This window comes from Hibiscus syriacus, unplaced genomic scaffold (assembly GCF_006381635.1).
Source record: "Hibiscus syriacus cultivar Baekdansim isolate YM2019G1 unplaced genomic scaffold, ASM638163v2 tig00110597_pilon, whole genome shotgun sequence".
In the NCBI taxonomy this organism is placed as follows: Eukaryota; Viridiplantae; Streptophyta; class Magnoliopsida; order Malvales; family Malvaceae; genus Hibiscus; species Hibiscus syriacus.
This window is the reverse complement of record NW_024062795.1, coordinates 4481995-4498335: the sequence shown is the minus strand read 5'-3', so window position 1 is coordinate 4498335 and position 16341 is coordinate 4481995. Positions and strand designations below refer to the sequence as shown.

Sequence of the window (16341 nt, the reverse complement as noted above, 5' to 3'; positions counted from 1 at the left end):
GATAGTATGATACTATGAGATTGTAAAAAATTAAAGTTGTGAATTCGAGCTCGGAAAAGTTCATCTTAAAGGGGTAAACCTTATAAAATTTGGAAGAATTCAAAGTATTATATGCATACGTTTATATGTCACGATCTGAAATCAATAAGATGAATGGTGATTTTATATAACAAATATAAAAAAATTAATATCATGTAATTACATAATTCATTAGATTCATTAATTAAAAATGAATAAAAAAATAAGTTTAAAAAGTCAAATTATGGGTTGAAAAAAATGATGAAATTATGCTACAGTATTTTATTTTCCTGCATTTTGAATATTAGTAGTAGAATATTTATAACTATTTTTTTCTAAAAGCAACTACTCCTCGTCAGCAACCAGTAAACCAAATTCATATTACTCCATTAAGACTATGTTCCAAAAAGTCTATATATCGGAGATATTTTAGTGCATATTTGTGAGGGAACATAAGGGGAAATCATTTACCAATAATTTGAGAGAGTTCAAGGTGAGAGCATATTTGGGAAATAAAAATGGTTGATGTTAATGAAATAGGCTCCTACCCCGGAACACCGAGACCGGCTTGCCGCCGATATCGACTACTCCTTCGCAGTTTCACTCTCCGTCACTCGCTCGATCACCGCTTCTTTCCGGGGACGATCGTATCCAACCCGCGACCAAAAAAACATCGAGAAATGTTACCCCGAGGATTCGAACCCCATGATTTATTACTCCGTTGGAAGTCCAATTAGAAGGGCTCTTAAGCTTACCAGGCTTGACCCTCACTATGCTTGGCTTCCCATCACTGAGTCGAGAAATGGAAATGCCTACTACGCTGCGTTTCATACTCTCTGTTCTGGGATTGGTATCCAAGCCCTTGTGCTCCCTGTTGCTTTCACAATCCTTGGGTGGTACGTAATGGACGATGAGCTCTTCGATTCGATCTTTGTTTTATGAAATTTGCAGCTAAAAGTGACATGTTTACCTATGCTTTTTGTTGTTTCCAGGTCTTGGGGTGTCATAACCTTGACGTTGGGTTTCATATGGCAGCTTTACACTCTGTACTTACTGGTGCAACTCCATGAATCAACCGAAACCGGAATGCGTTACAGCAGATATCTTCAGCTCTGCGGCGCAGCTTTCGGTAAGTCCGTTGACATAACGTAATGTAACATTCTCGATTCACTTGCTAATTTCGAAGTTGATATTGAATGCTTATTCATGATCAATTCAGGTGAGAGGCTGACAAATTGGCTAGCAATGTTCCCCATCAAGTACCTATCGGCAGGAACATGCGTGACCCTGATCATCATCGGTGCCTCATCATGTCAATTGTTTTTTGATACTTTAAGTGGGGGAACGTGCTCTGCTCATCCGCCGACCACTGTGGAGTGGTACTTGATATTTACCTCTGCCACAGTGCTTCTGTCTCAGCTGCCTAATTTAAACTCGATTGCCGGTGTATCGCTCGTCGGAGCCATCACGGCTATTGGATACTGCACTCTAATTTGGGTTGTTTCACTTGCTGAGGGCAGAATGCCTGGAGTATCACACAACCCTGTACGAGGAAGAACTGAAGTTATTAGGATTTTTGACGTTCTAAATGCGCTTGGGATCGTTGCTTTTGCGTTTAGAGGCCACGATCTCATACTGGAGATTCAGGCAACCATGCCGTCGGACGAGAAGCATCCGTTCCGTGTGCCGATGTGGAAGGGAGTCAAGGTCGCTTACACGCTCGTTGCAATGTGCTTATTCCCTCTTGCAATTGTTGGCTATTGGGCTTATGGTCAAATGGTACTACTTGCTACAATCTTTCACTATAATTCAATATTTTCAACATTAATCCAACAACAAAAATTAAAATTTTGTCACTCATTGACAGATACCAGCAGATGGGGGCATGCTAACAGCCCTATTCGCATTCCACGGGCAAAACACATCCGAATTCATCCCCATGGTGGCTCCGAGCAATTTTCCGAGCTTTGTTTGGTTACATATGCTTCTTCGTGGCGGTGGCGATCCCCTTCTTGTCAAGCTTCGCCGGTCTCGTCGGCGGGATATCGGTGCCGGTGACCTTAGCTTATCCATGTTCATGTGGCTTAAGATTAAGAAACCCAAGGTTTTTGGCCCAAGATGATGGCTGAATTGGTCGTTGGCTCTCTTAGGGATGGTTCTAAGTGGAGTTTTGATAGCGGCTTCGCTCTTCGTTATTATTGATAGGGGAGTTGAAGTGAATTTCTTCGACCCTTAGTAATCTCATACATTAATGTCATTAAATCAAATAAGTTCTACATAAAGTTATGTACAAGAGTTTGGTTCCATATAAATGTGAAATATTTTTTGTATACAAAATAATAAGATTCAAAGAATAAAAATGAGTAATATTTTGTAATTGGTCATATTCTCGCATTAGTCCTTATATCATGTGTACATTGTGAATTTGATCTTTGTATTTTAATTTAATATTCTTGTACCTTTATTTTTGTAATAAGTCTCACCCGAGGCCATCAAAGTCATGCTAGGCAGCTTGAAATATCAAAGCTCCACGCAGCAGAGCAAAGTGGAAAAAACTTAATATGTTAAAAGCCAAGCCAGTGTCTCACCAGACCCAATACGAAAACGATGGATTTAAATAGCAGTATGTTATTAGAATAATGTGTATTATATAATAGTAATATTATCGTTTGAAATTGTTATTGTATGAATATAATATCGTAATTATCGTAATAATATTTATTACGTTCATAATCATAATAAATACGATCAAATCAAATACACGACCGTAATCATAATTTAAATTTTATGATTATAAAATTCTAGATGTCTTATGGATGCATGAAGAATCAGTTAACTTCAGATGATTTTGGTCGGTATATAAATAATAAACAATGGTTAAAAAGAACCTGAAACAGAAAAATTCTCGAAGAATCGTAGCGATTTGAGATAATAAATTGACGCTGAATCTGCCGCTTTTGTTCTCCAATAAAAGGAGAGTTGGCTGAGCTTTTAGATTCTAAATAAATAAAATTTTATAGGAACCCAAATGTGATCAGAATCTTTTTTTTATATAAATTATGTTAAATATCACTTAATTTTTAGTTATGTATCTTTTATTTATTATGCTTTAAATCATTTTAATTTTAACATTGAATATTAGTTTAGAATGCAATTAAGCTGTTGGGCCGATAAACTGTTAACAACGTGATGATGTGATTTTTTCTTTTTTATAAATCTTAGTTTACGTATTAATTTTGTCATTAAAATTTAAAATTTCTTAATTTTAGGCATTAGACTTTTATTTATGTATCAATTTGGTACCAATAAAAATTGTCAACTCTTTTGACTTTCATTGTCGGTCGATCGTTGCCCATCATCGATCATAAAATAATAGAGTACAATTACACAAGTTCACCGGTATTTAGGGTGATCGTGAAATACACAAAAAATGACAATTTTCAACGAACGACTAAAATTAAATGAAAGAACTCTTTTTTTTCATTTCTATGTCAGTACAAATCAACACATCAGACATGTGTTAATGGCTTAAGGGTCCAACACTTTTATTGAACATGAAACTAAAGTTTAATGTTAAAAATGAATCAATTTAAAATTCAGTGGTGAGATTAATACAAACTCTAAAATTCAATCACATTTAAGATAGTTTACTCTTTGAAAACATTTTTCTTCTTATTTTTTAAGAGGTTATGATAATGGTAAAGAATTATATGTTTAAAATATTTTTTTTAGTTATTAATAATACGCATCCAAATACAGAAAGACCTAGCTCACATATAATGATTAATGAGATTTAAATATGTTGCGAAACTATTAAAAATAGATAAATATAGTTGTTGAGATAAATATTGAGAGAATTGATTATAATAATTTAGGATATATAAGACACATATAAATGATTAATGAGATTTAAATCAAATATAAATTTAAACATAATAGACATATAATTTTCATAAATTAAGAGTCAAACTCGAGAGTGCATGGAGGATTCCTTAAATAAGTTCAAATCCTCTAAGTTTGAATGCAAGAGATAATAAAACTATTTATAGATAATATGATTTAATCGAAAATTTAATTATTATAGATACTTTAATAATTTTGGACATACTCTGAAACAAGTTTTACTTAGAATAAAAATGAAATTTATTTAAAATCGTAAGTCAACTTTATTCTAATATTATTATTCCGATATGATAATATTGAATATTAAATAGTTATGGGAGTGGACACTATTTATTCCAACGCGAACGAACATCAACTTGTTTACCTTTTGACGAGGATACACCAATGCAAAGCAATTCCACCTAATCGTCACCCGTTTCGAATCACTTCTTTTCGCGTACACATCTCCTAAAAGAAGATTGTCTTTGTTTGCAGGCTAAAACTATCATGTGATTTGATTTTGATCGTATGTGATTAAAAAACTAAGGATAACGTCACGTTATTATTGGGGAAAAAATAAAATACCATGTTAGTAATTTATTGATTTTTTTAATAGTGCATGACAAAAATAAAATAAAAAATTAAATATGATTCTGAAAAAAAAATAATTGAATAATCAAAACATAATCACTTAAATAATTGGATGACAAAATACATAATTTACCTATGATTATAAAATGTATATCAAAGAACTCACGATTTTTTATATAAATTTTTTATATTCTTTGGATGATGCTGTCACGTTCGACGATCATGTTAATGATCGACACTATTAAATTAATTTATAAAACATTAAATTATAAAGTACTAAACATATAATTATAATTTAGTTAAAAATCTAAATGTAATTTAATTAAAATACAACATTTATAAAATATTAGTTTTTTAGGATAAACTATATCATTGACCACCTAATTATTTACCCCTTTTACTTTAACCATTGATTTTTAATTTTATAAATCGGGTCCCCTAACTATTTAAATCTTGTTAATCAAGCCACCTATCGATAAATATTAACGGAGGAGATGATGTGGTCGTTAATAAAATTTGTATAATTATACATTTAGTCATCATTACTTACACATTCTATTAATTTGACCCTAACTTTTATTTAATTCAATAAATTTAATCTTCAATTCGATGGTGGCTTGTGCCACTGTGTGATTGGAATTTTTTAATATTTTTTATTTAATAAATTTTTCATCCAATCAAGTTGTGCCGTGTGTCACCAATTAAATAAATGAAAAAAATTAAATCAATAACCGCAATTGGTGGGATTTGAACCTGGGAGTCTGGGACGCAAGCCGAAAAACTAAATGCCTTAACCACTAAACTGGACCACTAAATTTGTACAATATACATAACATAATCTATATAATTTATAATATATATAATTAATGATAATAAATGACCTTATAAGGATTCAAACATGAAATAATTGAATAGTATAAAAATATAAAATATATATAAACAAATATTATAATTGATTAACAAATGAATATGTTTTATTTATATTTTAAATCACATTTAATGTAAAATTTAAAATAAAATTGAATTCAATATGTCATAACTGAAATGTATCATTTACATATTTCAAATTAGTAAATTGTCTTCATTATTCTAATTTTATTGAATTGAAATGCATCATTTTACATATTTTAAATTGATAAATTATCTTCATCGTTCTAATTTTATTGAACTGAAATGTACCATATTTTATATTTTAAAATATTATAACATCGATCGGATTCTAATATTCTTTAACAACACTCTATTAAAATAGACTAATTCAATAAAATTAAGTTTCCCCTAAAATTTTCTTCAAATATTTAATGAATAATTAATAAAATATAAAATTCTTACTCTAACTCGGATATAAACAAGTCAATGCATAGGTTAAAATACTTACTACGATAAGCCTTCAACTATCAGAAAAATTCTAAGTTACTGAAACTCTTCGTTATATTTCAATTATAATATATTAAAATTAGTTTTATTTTATTTTTCATTAAAATGATTTAAAATATAAATAAAATACATTGACATATTAATCAGTTATAATATTTGTGTGTATACATATATATATTATTGTATTATTCAATTATTCCATGTTAGAGTTCTTATTACGTCATTTCTCCTCTCTTTTTTATTGCCATTAACTATATATATATTATGTCGTGATATGTTTGTTATTTGAATGGTGCAACACAATGGTTGGGGCATTTTGCTTCCTCTCCTCAAGTCTTGAGTTCAAAACTTACCAACATCGGTTATTGATTCAATTTATTTCTATTCATTCGATTGGTGATACGTGACACCATTTGATTGGATGAAAATTTATTAAATTAAATAAAAATATTAATGAACAAATCTAATCACATAGTGACACATGTCACCATCTGATTGAGAATTAAATTTATTGAATTAATTAAAAGTTAGGATCAAATTAATAGAATGTGTAAGTAATGAGGACTAAATGTGCATTTATACAAAATTTATTAACTCTCATGTCGTCTCCTCCTTTAATATTTAATGACATGTGGCTTGATTGACAAGATTTAAATAGTTAGGTGACCCGATTAACAAAATTGAAAAATTGGTGGTTAACATAAAAAGGGTAAATAGTTAGGTGACCCGTTTGATAAAATTGAAAAAGCGGCGGTTAAAGTAAAAATGGTAAATAGTTAGGTGGTCAATGATATAATTTACCCTAAAAATTAATGTTTTTATAAATATTGTATTTTAATTAATTTACATTTAGTTTTTTAACTAATTTATAATTATACATTTAATACTTTATAATTTAACGTTTTATAAATTAACTTAATGGTGCTCATCGTTAACGATGTTCATCCACGCTCGACGTATTTTGTAGAAATTTTCATATTCTTTTTGACAAACTCTAAATTTAATTCTAATTCTATCTAAAGGAGAGGGAGAGGAGAAACTCTAGCGGAAGGAATAGAAGTACTTATAGTAGGTATAAAACTTATAATCTAAAAGAATATAAGGGAACAAAGATGAGCAGCTAGGCCAACTATCCAAATATACTTCAATTTTATTTTAATTGTTAACGTTTAAGTCTCCCTTTATGTATATAATTTACGTAGATTTTATTTAAATTTATTTTTACTTAAATTTTATCACGTATAAAATTATTTTGGTCTAATTTTTTTTATTGGAGCGCAAAACAGTTAATATATATATGTATGAATTATTATCATGTATACTATCAATAAAAAAATAAATTTTTTCATAAGTAAGATTAGAACACTTATAAGTGTATAATTAATTTATTTTTAAAAAACACATTAATCTTTTAATATTGATTAATATAAATAATAGTAACATTATATAAATCAACAACCAGTTGATCTAGTGAGATGAGGCATTATATCCCTTGAGTTAAGTAAGATGTTTGAATCCTAACATTTGCGAATGGAGCAAACTGGGTTATAATGATCGCTCTTGCCTTTACCGTACTCAATCTGGATTAATCAATTAATAAATTAAAAATCGATGTCTATATCAAAAAATAATAATAACACTATATAAATATTCTATCAACTTTTGAGTGGATATGTTAATGACATAATAAGATTCCCCATTTTGTTGCCTTTCATCAGCATAAACTACGTTCTCCAATGCTTTTATTTTGTTTGTTATACTTCGGTTGATGCACACGTTAATGGAATTTGTCCCCTTTTTTCGTTTTTAGTTTAGGTCCAATTTTATCATTACTCACTATACATATCATTACTCCCTATACCATGTACAAATTATAGTCTAAACATTTTGATTTGATCCATTATAGTCTATGTACGTTTTGAAATTTCAATAATAACACAAAATGGTACGTTTTGAATTATTTAAATTAAAAATGATCAAAATTTTAGAATAAGGACTAAATCTACTATTTAGACATTGTATATTGACTAAAATAAAATTTGACTAAATAGATTTAATAATTATCATTTAGTTCAGAATTGAAGTTTCTAAATTTTGAAAATATAGGAAACCAAATCAGAACATATAAATTGTATCCGTAAATTATACAGAATAAAGGGACTAATAGAAGAGTTTTACCTTTAATTTACTTGTTAAGAAGTCTTCCATTTCTTTACCACAATAACAAAACGGTTTGTATTGAGGAAGATATCGATTTGTATCTGAACATACAGTTCACACATTCTTGGTCACCAAATTAACTACCAACCTTTTCTTGTCATTTTTTATAAATAAAACATAGTTAATATTTTTATATAATTATCGATATTTGATTTGTAGATCGATTAATCTAAATCGGATATTATAAAGATTTATTATAAGAACAATTCTCTTAATTTATTATGTTTCATTCACGATGTTAGAATTTAAATCGTCAACCTTACTTGAACGACTTGTCTTTTATATCGGTAGACAAACTGTTAATAAAAACTATTTAAATATTCCATTAATGTTTCAAAAATTCGTGCTACTTTTAATTTTCTAGTCATCAGATTCTTAATATGTGAACAACGTGTCAAAGTTTTTCATAAATACCAGTATTATTTTAATACTTTATATTTGAGTTTTTCACGACTTTGGAAAATGATGTTGGTAATGCATTGTTTCTGACTTATTTTACGTTGAAAAAAAAACAATTACAATTATTTTGAACTGATATTTTAAATATTTCTGACGGAATATAAAAAATTAAAGCGAATAAATATTTTGGGAAATAAAATTCGTCTCTTGTGGTGATAGACTCTTGGAATGAAAGATTTCCAGGATCATAAACGAGATTTGGTAATATTGTGTATGATTCGCCAACGACAGCATTATTAATATGCCAAGAAAAATATATATTTTTTCTAATCAAAGTGGGGGGAAAATCATATTTGAACAGATTTTCCATTGACATGAGTCCCATGCATTAAATTAAAAATTAGGGGAAATAAAATACTTGATCTAGAAAAAAAATATTAATACATAATTATGTCAGTGGTATAAAAATAACAAACGTCGTAAAGCCATAACCGTGTATCAGCCCAGCGTATTTTCCGTTTTTTTTTTTTGAGTTAATAATTTAATATTATAATTTCTTTTAATAGTTTATGAGATTATAAGTTTAGTATTTATTCATAATAATTATATCACAGGTACAAAAAGATTCATATTTATTTATACATATTGCTGATATGAATGCTTAAATCTGAATATTTTAAGAAAAATATCATTTATTTTTATCATTGATGTCACTTAATAAATTCAATTTAATATTGTAATAGAATTAAAAATAATATTTTTTATTTATTAAATTTAGTTATATTGGTATGATCTTTGGTGTAACATACACAGAAACAAGAATCGAATATATTTAAACATTCAATATCTTTTAATGAGTGGAAATGAGTCTTAATAATCTAAACTTTGTATCTTAAATAGTTTGATTATATTTCAAATTAAGTGTAAATTCAAAAATTAATGTTCAATCAAAATTAAAGCTGATATCGAACATTAAATTTTAAATCAAAATTAAATTTATCACTATTCAAATTCAATTCAATTCATGTTTTTATTTTTGAAAGATTAAATGAAATGCGGATGATTGATTAATCTTGTAGAAACCTATAAAATTATTATTATTATTATTTAGAAAAGAAAAAGGGGAAGGAAATTGATGATGTAATGAGGGTGACGTATGCCATTACACGTTTAAAGTAGCTCACAGGCAGTCTGCTGATGGTGTAAAAGACCAGACCATCGTGAAATTCATTCTTTGAAATGAAACAGCAGATATTTAGGACCCGCTGTCCATTTCACATGTGCACAAGTTTTTGTCAACTATATAAACCCCAATCTCCCCCATCGTTTTCGTTACTCATTAGCTTCCATTATCAAAGGGGGTTTTAGTTTTTGGTTTTGGATCATGGGAGAAACAGTAGTTCCCATTGACGATGATTCTATCCAAGAGCTCCCCACCTCAATCAAGGACACCCCCGTCGCTCGACAAGCGGTTCCGGGACTCGATCTTCGGGAACTCGAATCGTGGCTGCCGCTTACTGAGTCCCGAAACGGCACCACATTCTCTGCTACTTTTCATCTGCTGTGTTCTGGAATTGGATTTCAGGCCCTTTTGCTTCCTGCTGCCTTTTTAAGTCTTGGATGGTGAGTTTTTGCTAGTAGTTTTGCCATCACTTTTATCCCACACTCTTCAAATTACTACAAAAAAAATGATCAAATTCTTTTTGTTTTAATTTGTATAGGGCATGGGGGATCATATGTTTGTCCATAGCATATACATGGCAACTCTACACCACATGGCTTCTTGTAAATCTTCACGAGCCTGTTCCCGGAACCCGCTGCAGCAGATTCGTCCGCCTCTCAATCATTGCCTTTGGTCCGAAGCTCGGGAAGTTGCTGGCGATCTTCCCGGTAATGTATCTATCGGGAGGCTCTTGTGTCATGCTTATCATCACAGGAGGGAACTCCATGAAACAATTCTTCAACATCATATGCGAAGAAGGCACCATGTGTAGATCCAAGTCCTTGAGTGGTACACATTGGTTTCTCATATTCACTTGCATAGCTCTCATCATTGGTCAATTACCCAATTTAAATTCAATAGCCAGAGTCTCTCTAACCGGTGCCATAACTTCCATTGGGTACATTACCACCATATGGGCTCTATCGATCAGCAAGGGCAGGGCTAATGGTGTTTCTTACAGCTTACCGGAAGCGGAGAAAACCGGTATGAATGGATTCAGTAACATCTTGAATGCCATTGGCATCATCATGCTTGCATTCAGGGGCCACAATCTTATCCTAGAGATTCAGGTAACGATCATTACTGGATTTCTCGATCTTCGTATATGTGTTGGACATTGATTATTGTGTTTATTTGTTGATGCAGGGGACATTGTCATCCGACTCACAGCATTCATCTGGGAAGTCTATGTGGAGAAGTGTAATGGTGTCGTACCTTATAATACCAATGTGTTTGTTTCCACTTGCTATTGCAGGATTTTGGGCTTATGGAAACAAGGTAAAACAACATTCATTCACATCACGTATGCAGTATTGCAATTGAACATGCATAATTGATTAACATAATTAACTTTTCTTACAGATACCTGCAAGTGGAGTGGGGATTCTAACAGCATTTTCAGAGTTTCGCATTCAAGACACTTCGAAGTTCGTGATCGGCCTAATCTACGTATGGCTAACAGTAAGTTGCATAACCTCGTACCAAATCTATGCCATGCCCGCTTTCGACAATTTGGAGTTTGTTTACGCCAGAAGTCGAAAAAATCGATGTCCGGGGTGGGTTCGGGTAGGTTTACGTCTTTTCTTCGGAGGGCTCACTTTCTTCATCGCGGTGGCGTTTCCCTTCTTGGGAAGCTTGGCACCTTTGATTGGGGGAATGGCAGCTGTGCCTTTAACGTTTGCATATCCATGTTTCATGTGGATTTCAATCAGAAAACCCAGATCAAATGGTGCAACGTGGATTCTAAACTTGGTACTTGGTTGCTTTGCCATTTTACTCAGCATTTTGTTAATAGTTGCTGCTATATGGAACTTAGCTTACAATGGCTTGAATGCCAATTTCTTCAGACCTTAAATGACATGTAAAAATCTTCCAAAAAAATGACATGTATAAAAGAGGGAAAAAACAGAGACAATAATGATAATGGTAAAATTGCAAATTCCAATAACCATAATCATCTTGCTGTAATTTTTATTTTTGTTCATAGGAAATAGACAAAAGAATTAACCTGGCTGTATGAATGGGAAAAAGCAGCAGTCAAAAAGTAAAATCGGATGATAAATAAATAAAAGAAACAAGCTTGCCTATGAATTGAGGAAGATTTGACAAAGAATTGCTACGTTTTTGGTGCAGTTCCACCGGCCATTTGTACCTATTTTATTTGTTGGTAACACTCAATCCCACGTAATATGGAAAATGTAATTGGGAATAAATATTTAAGGCTTGTATTCTCTGCACCCTTATTGAGTGATAGAGAATAAATACAACTCTTGTGCATGGCAGTTGTCCGTCTTGACTTTGTACTCGTAGTAATAAATGTCTTCGACGCATGAATATTCTCCAAAGATTTTATTCTGATATTTATAAGTTGTTGATGACTATTTAAATTTTAAATAATTCAAAAGATAACAACTGATTAATTAGTTGTTTTAATTTCTAAAAATTAAATAATTTAACAATAATTTTTCCTAAATTAAATAAGTACGTTAAGATTTATCTGGATTGATTTAAAGGAGAGACAAACTGTATATTTTAAGAGTTATAGGAGTTACAAGATTTAATAGCAGGAGTTCCAAATTGTTAGATATTGATGCAATGAACCTGGGTTGTTTTAGTCCCAGGTTCATCAGATTAATTCAACTATTATAACAAGGGTGTTAATTCCATAATTAAATCAGATATTAATTTATTTTTTGTTGGACACTTTTATCTCTATTTCGAGCCTATAAATAGAGAATTTTGTTCATTTTCTCAACTCATTCCTCCTCACAATTCACTCTAAAAAATGTTCTTAGTTGTTCTCTACTTTCCATCAAGAAGAGCAATAGCGCAGATAGTCTACTCTAATTTTGGATGTACAAAATCTTGGAGAGACTGTGTTAACCATGAGGGACGATTCGCCTACTTTAGTGATTACACACAACGGGATGAATTCGTTTCTAAAATAATGTTTTTACCACGATACGATTACGATTTCAACATTTAAATTATTATTTATTTTTCCAATTAATGCTAACGGTGTTATTTTACGGTAAATATTTTCAACATTATTTCCTCCAATATGGTTTATTTTTCTGACCTTTTAGAAACCCCAATGCTAGAATTGTATCATGGGTGAGCATTATTGAGATTGTAGCTGCTTTAGGACAATGTTACCCACAACCTCCTCCTGTATTATTCCATACTAGTTGCTTTTTTCGATTCATTTAGCAGGAACAAAATTTATTGAAAGGTTTTGGAACTTGTGTATACTTTTAGAGTAAATTACGTATTTAGTCACTTAATTATTTTTATAGTCTTGTTTTGATCACCTAACTATCTTTTTTAAAATCATACTAAAGTTACATTTTAGTTCCATTTTAGTCACCTGTTGTATTAAAAAATAGAATTGTTGACGTGATATTTTTTCGGTTTTCTTCATTGAAGATGTAGTATTACCTTATGGTGACACGTCATCATCACCGTTAATTTTTTAACAGTGAGTGACCAAAAGGTAACTTTAGGTATGATTTTGAAGAAAAGTAATAATTGGATGACATGAACAAAACTGTGAGAATAATTTGATAACTAAATACATATTTTACCCTAATTTTTATGATTTTATAGAAACATAATTTTGATTAAATAAATTTTGAAGCTAATAAATTGCTTGTTTAATTTAATAATTTTATAATAAATATGATGAGAGAATCATGTGAAATGTTGTTTATGGTGCAATTGGTGGATTCTCAAACAAATTTGATACAACCTCTAGTTAGAGTTTTATCTCTTGAATTGTGCGGAGAGCTACTAAAAGATTCAAATAGACAAAAGTAGCTCATACTCAAATGGTACCGTGTTAGTTGTTACCATAAAATTTGTCAAGGTTTTCTCTTGAACTCTGTCGAGAGTTACCAGAAGATTCACATAGATGAAAGCACCGCCGCCGGTGATATCGAAGCAACAGGAGCATAAAGAAATAACCATGGACAGAAGAGTAAAGAGGACAAGGCAAAGTAAAATTGAAGTTAAAAGTTGCCAATAAACAGTATCATGGATGCATGCTTGTTGTCAATGTGCTCGCACTGCATTCTGCTCTTATCAGCTCCCTATTGCATTTGAATGCTTTTCTAAATGCATATCAAGTTAACGAGTTCAAAAGTCATACATTAAACAACCGTAAAAAGAAGGAATCGAATTCGACAAGAATCATCGATGTCTACAACGAAATATTCAAGGTTTCACCGTCTACCGCATAAGTTTTAACCATCATGGAGTATATGCATTCTTGGTATTTCGGATAAGCAAAAAAAATGCGATTAACTCAGTTCGGTCATGTCACTGATAAATACATGAATTTGTCAAATTATGAGGCTTCCCAATCTTGTTACCTCTGAGAGTGACGGAACATTGGATTCGCCCGTAGAACTTCGTCTTCACTAATCTTCCCAAAATGTAGGCCCTTGACCTCATCACAAAAGTCAAGTTAAGAGGCACCGCAACGGTGTTCAGATGCTCCCTAGAGTTCACAAGAGCCGGTATCACACCATACAGTGGAACTTGAGACCCTCCGACGATGGTCACCAGTTTCCGCTGACTCTTCCGCGATTGCCTAAACTTCTTCATCTATTTCATACATTAATGACAACAGTAAACAAAACAACATCAAACGAAAATAGACAGGATAAGGGATCCCAGTTTAAAACCATGTAACATTCCTTACAATCCTAGGGAAGAATGTGTGAAGCCATATTGTGATCCAATGTCTGCAAGACAGCTAAGCAGCAAAGGTCCTTTTTGAAAGGCATTTTTTTCAAATCAAATGGCCACATTCATAACTGAACTTGAAAAAAAGACACTTTGATTTCTCTGTGGGGACCAATTGAGATTATGTTGGGTGCAGTGTTTGCAGCCTTTTTAAGGCACTGGAATAAAGACGTAAATAACAGTATTCAAAGCGCCTCTGTTCCAATTTCCCACTTCTCTAGGCTGCTAACCCAAAAGTCATTGCTTTCCCATTAGTTTAATTAACCAAAAGTTATCACTTTTGACCCTTTATTTTAAGGATTTTTAAACTGCTAATACAAAGGATTAGAAGGGGGAATGGATTCTATTTTTTACCTGTCCAGAGGCAATTTTGAGCTGGAAATAGTGAAGCTCCCAAGGGGTAGATGTGACATGGACGGCATAGAATGTAGCTGGGTTTCTGTATGAAATCTGAACCGTTGAATTCAGTGAAATCATATCTGTTGGCACCCCAGATTCATCATTTCCTGCCTGATAATGCAAGCTCTCAAACACTATGTGCTGCTCACAAGATCAAAACATATAATTTTGGGAATGTTTAGCGGTGTAATGATTTTATTAAATTAATTATCAAAATAAGGCTCAAATTACGGGATAAAGCAATTAAACCAGCGCCCCATTCCATATTCCTAAGCTCTCCTAGATATCTGTAAATGCCCCATATTTCATGGGAAAAACTAGTTAACTGAGTCACTGAGCTGACTCATGTAGTCTGGGTTTAAAATTTCATCAATCAATGGAAAAGAAAAATCCTTTTTGTTTTCCCAAGAGCATTCAATGCTATAGGTGCCGAATTGCGAATGCCAACCATGTTTTGCAAAAAATTTAAAAAAAAAAGGATTAAAAGTTACTTTACACATTTTAAGTAGAACAACAAATAATCACTGAGTCAAAAAAAAAGCCCCCGGGGGGGGGGGAGTTCAGTAGCTCTACAAGCAAGCACCGATGGCCCAAAACAAATCGGGTGGCAACTGAGTCAACTCAAAGAAGAATCAATTTTCCAAAAAAAAATTCTAACCTTGACGAGGATTTTAGGCTTGTAACTCCTGCTAGCACCCCACAAGATCAAAGAAAACACTGTGAACAGCACGAAAAACAAGAAAACCAGGCAAAGATAAAGCCTGACTTTATCAGCCTTACTGCCATCACGACCGTCCATTTCGTCGTCGTCGTCATTGTCGTCACCGTCGCCACGACCAAGCTGCACATGCTTCCAAGCAGAAAGACCCCCGGGGTTCTTAAGAGAAGCCGAGAATCTAGACGTAGACGATTCCCGGGAATGATGAATGGGGGAGCAATGGTAATAATGGTGCGTTGGTGAAGCCGTGGGGCTCGAACCATACGACATCTTCTCGACATCGTGGTTCGAGGGACTCTGGACATAGTAAACCGGCCGCCGGGGCGACCTCGGCGGCCATGAGGCATCGACGCTCGTCCCTTCTGAATCCGTTTTTGCATGCATTTTTAAAAGTTCCGGGTGTTCTTTTCTCTCTTCTTTAGAGTGAACGACAAAGGACGAAGGTCGAAGAAGGGGGAGTAGCGTTTGTTTGTGTCTTAAAGGGACTTTGGAGCTTTTTTTTCTTCTTCAAGTTTTGACAGTCACGAGACACGGAAAATGTTCCATTTCTGTCTAATGGTTTCCAAGTTTGTGTTATTGGAATAAATATGGGACAGAGAGTCAGAGACACAATGAGAAAGAAGAAATGGCAGGCTGGGCTTACTTGGGTAATTACGTTGGCGCACGTCAAGATTAAGTCAACGGTTATTAGTTAACCATCGTTTCATTCATCAATCAAATCCAAGAACCGTTACTTATTTTTTTAGGTAAATTATAAATTTCATCATCA

General features: G+C 32.4%; 2 protein-coding genes and 1 pseudogene across 2 annotated transcripts; 2 read left to right on the top strand and 1 right to left on the bottom strand.

Annotated features, from left to right (window-relative positions):
• The first annotated feature begins 413 nt into the window (after positions 1–413).
• LOC120134148 lies at positions 414–2254 on the top strand (annotated as a pseudogene).
• A 7617-nt stretch (positions 2255–9871) lies between these two features.
• On the top strand, positions 9872–11592 carry LOC120134156 (lysine histidine transporter-like 7). Its single transcript, XM_039150630.1, has 4 exons — positions 9872–10110; positions 10209–10779; positions 10856–10987; positions 11072–11592. Exons 1-4 carry the CDS (start codon positions 9872–9874, stop codon positions 11561–11563), a joined length of 1434 nt encoding a protein of 477 aa, XP_039006561.1. The 3' UTR covers positions 11564–11592.
• Positions 11593–13829: 2237 nt separating this feature from the next.
• LOC120134157 lies at positions 13830–16102 on the bottom strand. Its single transcript, XM_039150631.1, has 3 exons — positions 15513–16102; positions 14810–14995; positions 13830–14314 (listed from the first exon to the last, which is right to left on the bottom strand). Exons 1-3 carry the CDS (start codon positions 15954–15956, stop codon positions 14027–14029), a joined length of 918 nt encoding a protein of 305 aa, XP_039006562.1. The 5' UTR covers positions 15957–16102; the 3' UTR covers positions 13830–14026.
• Positions 16103–16341: the final 239 nt, after the last annotated feature.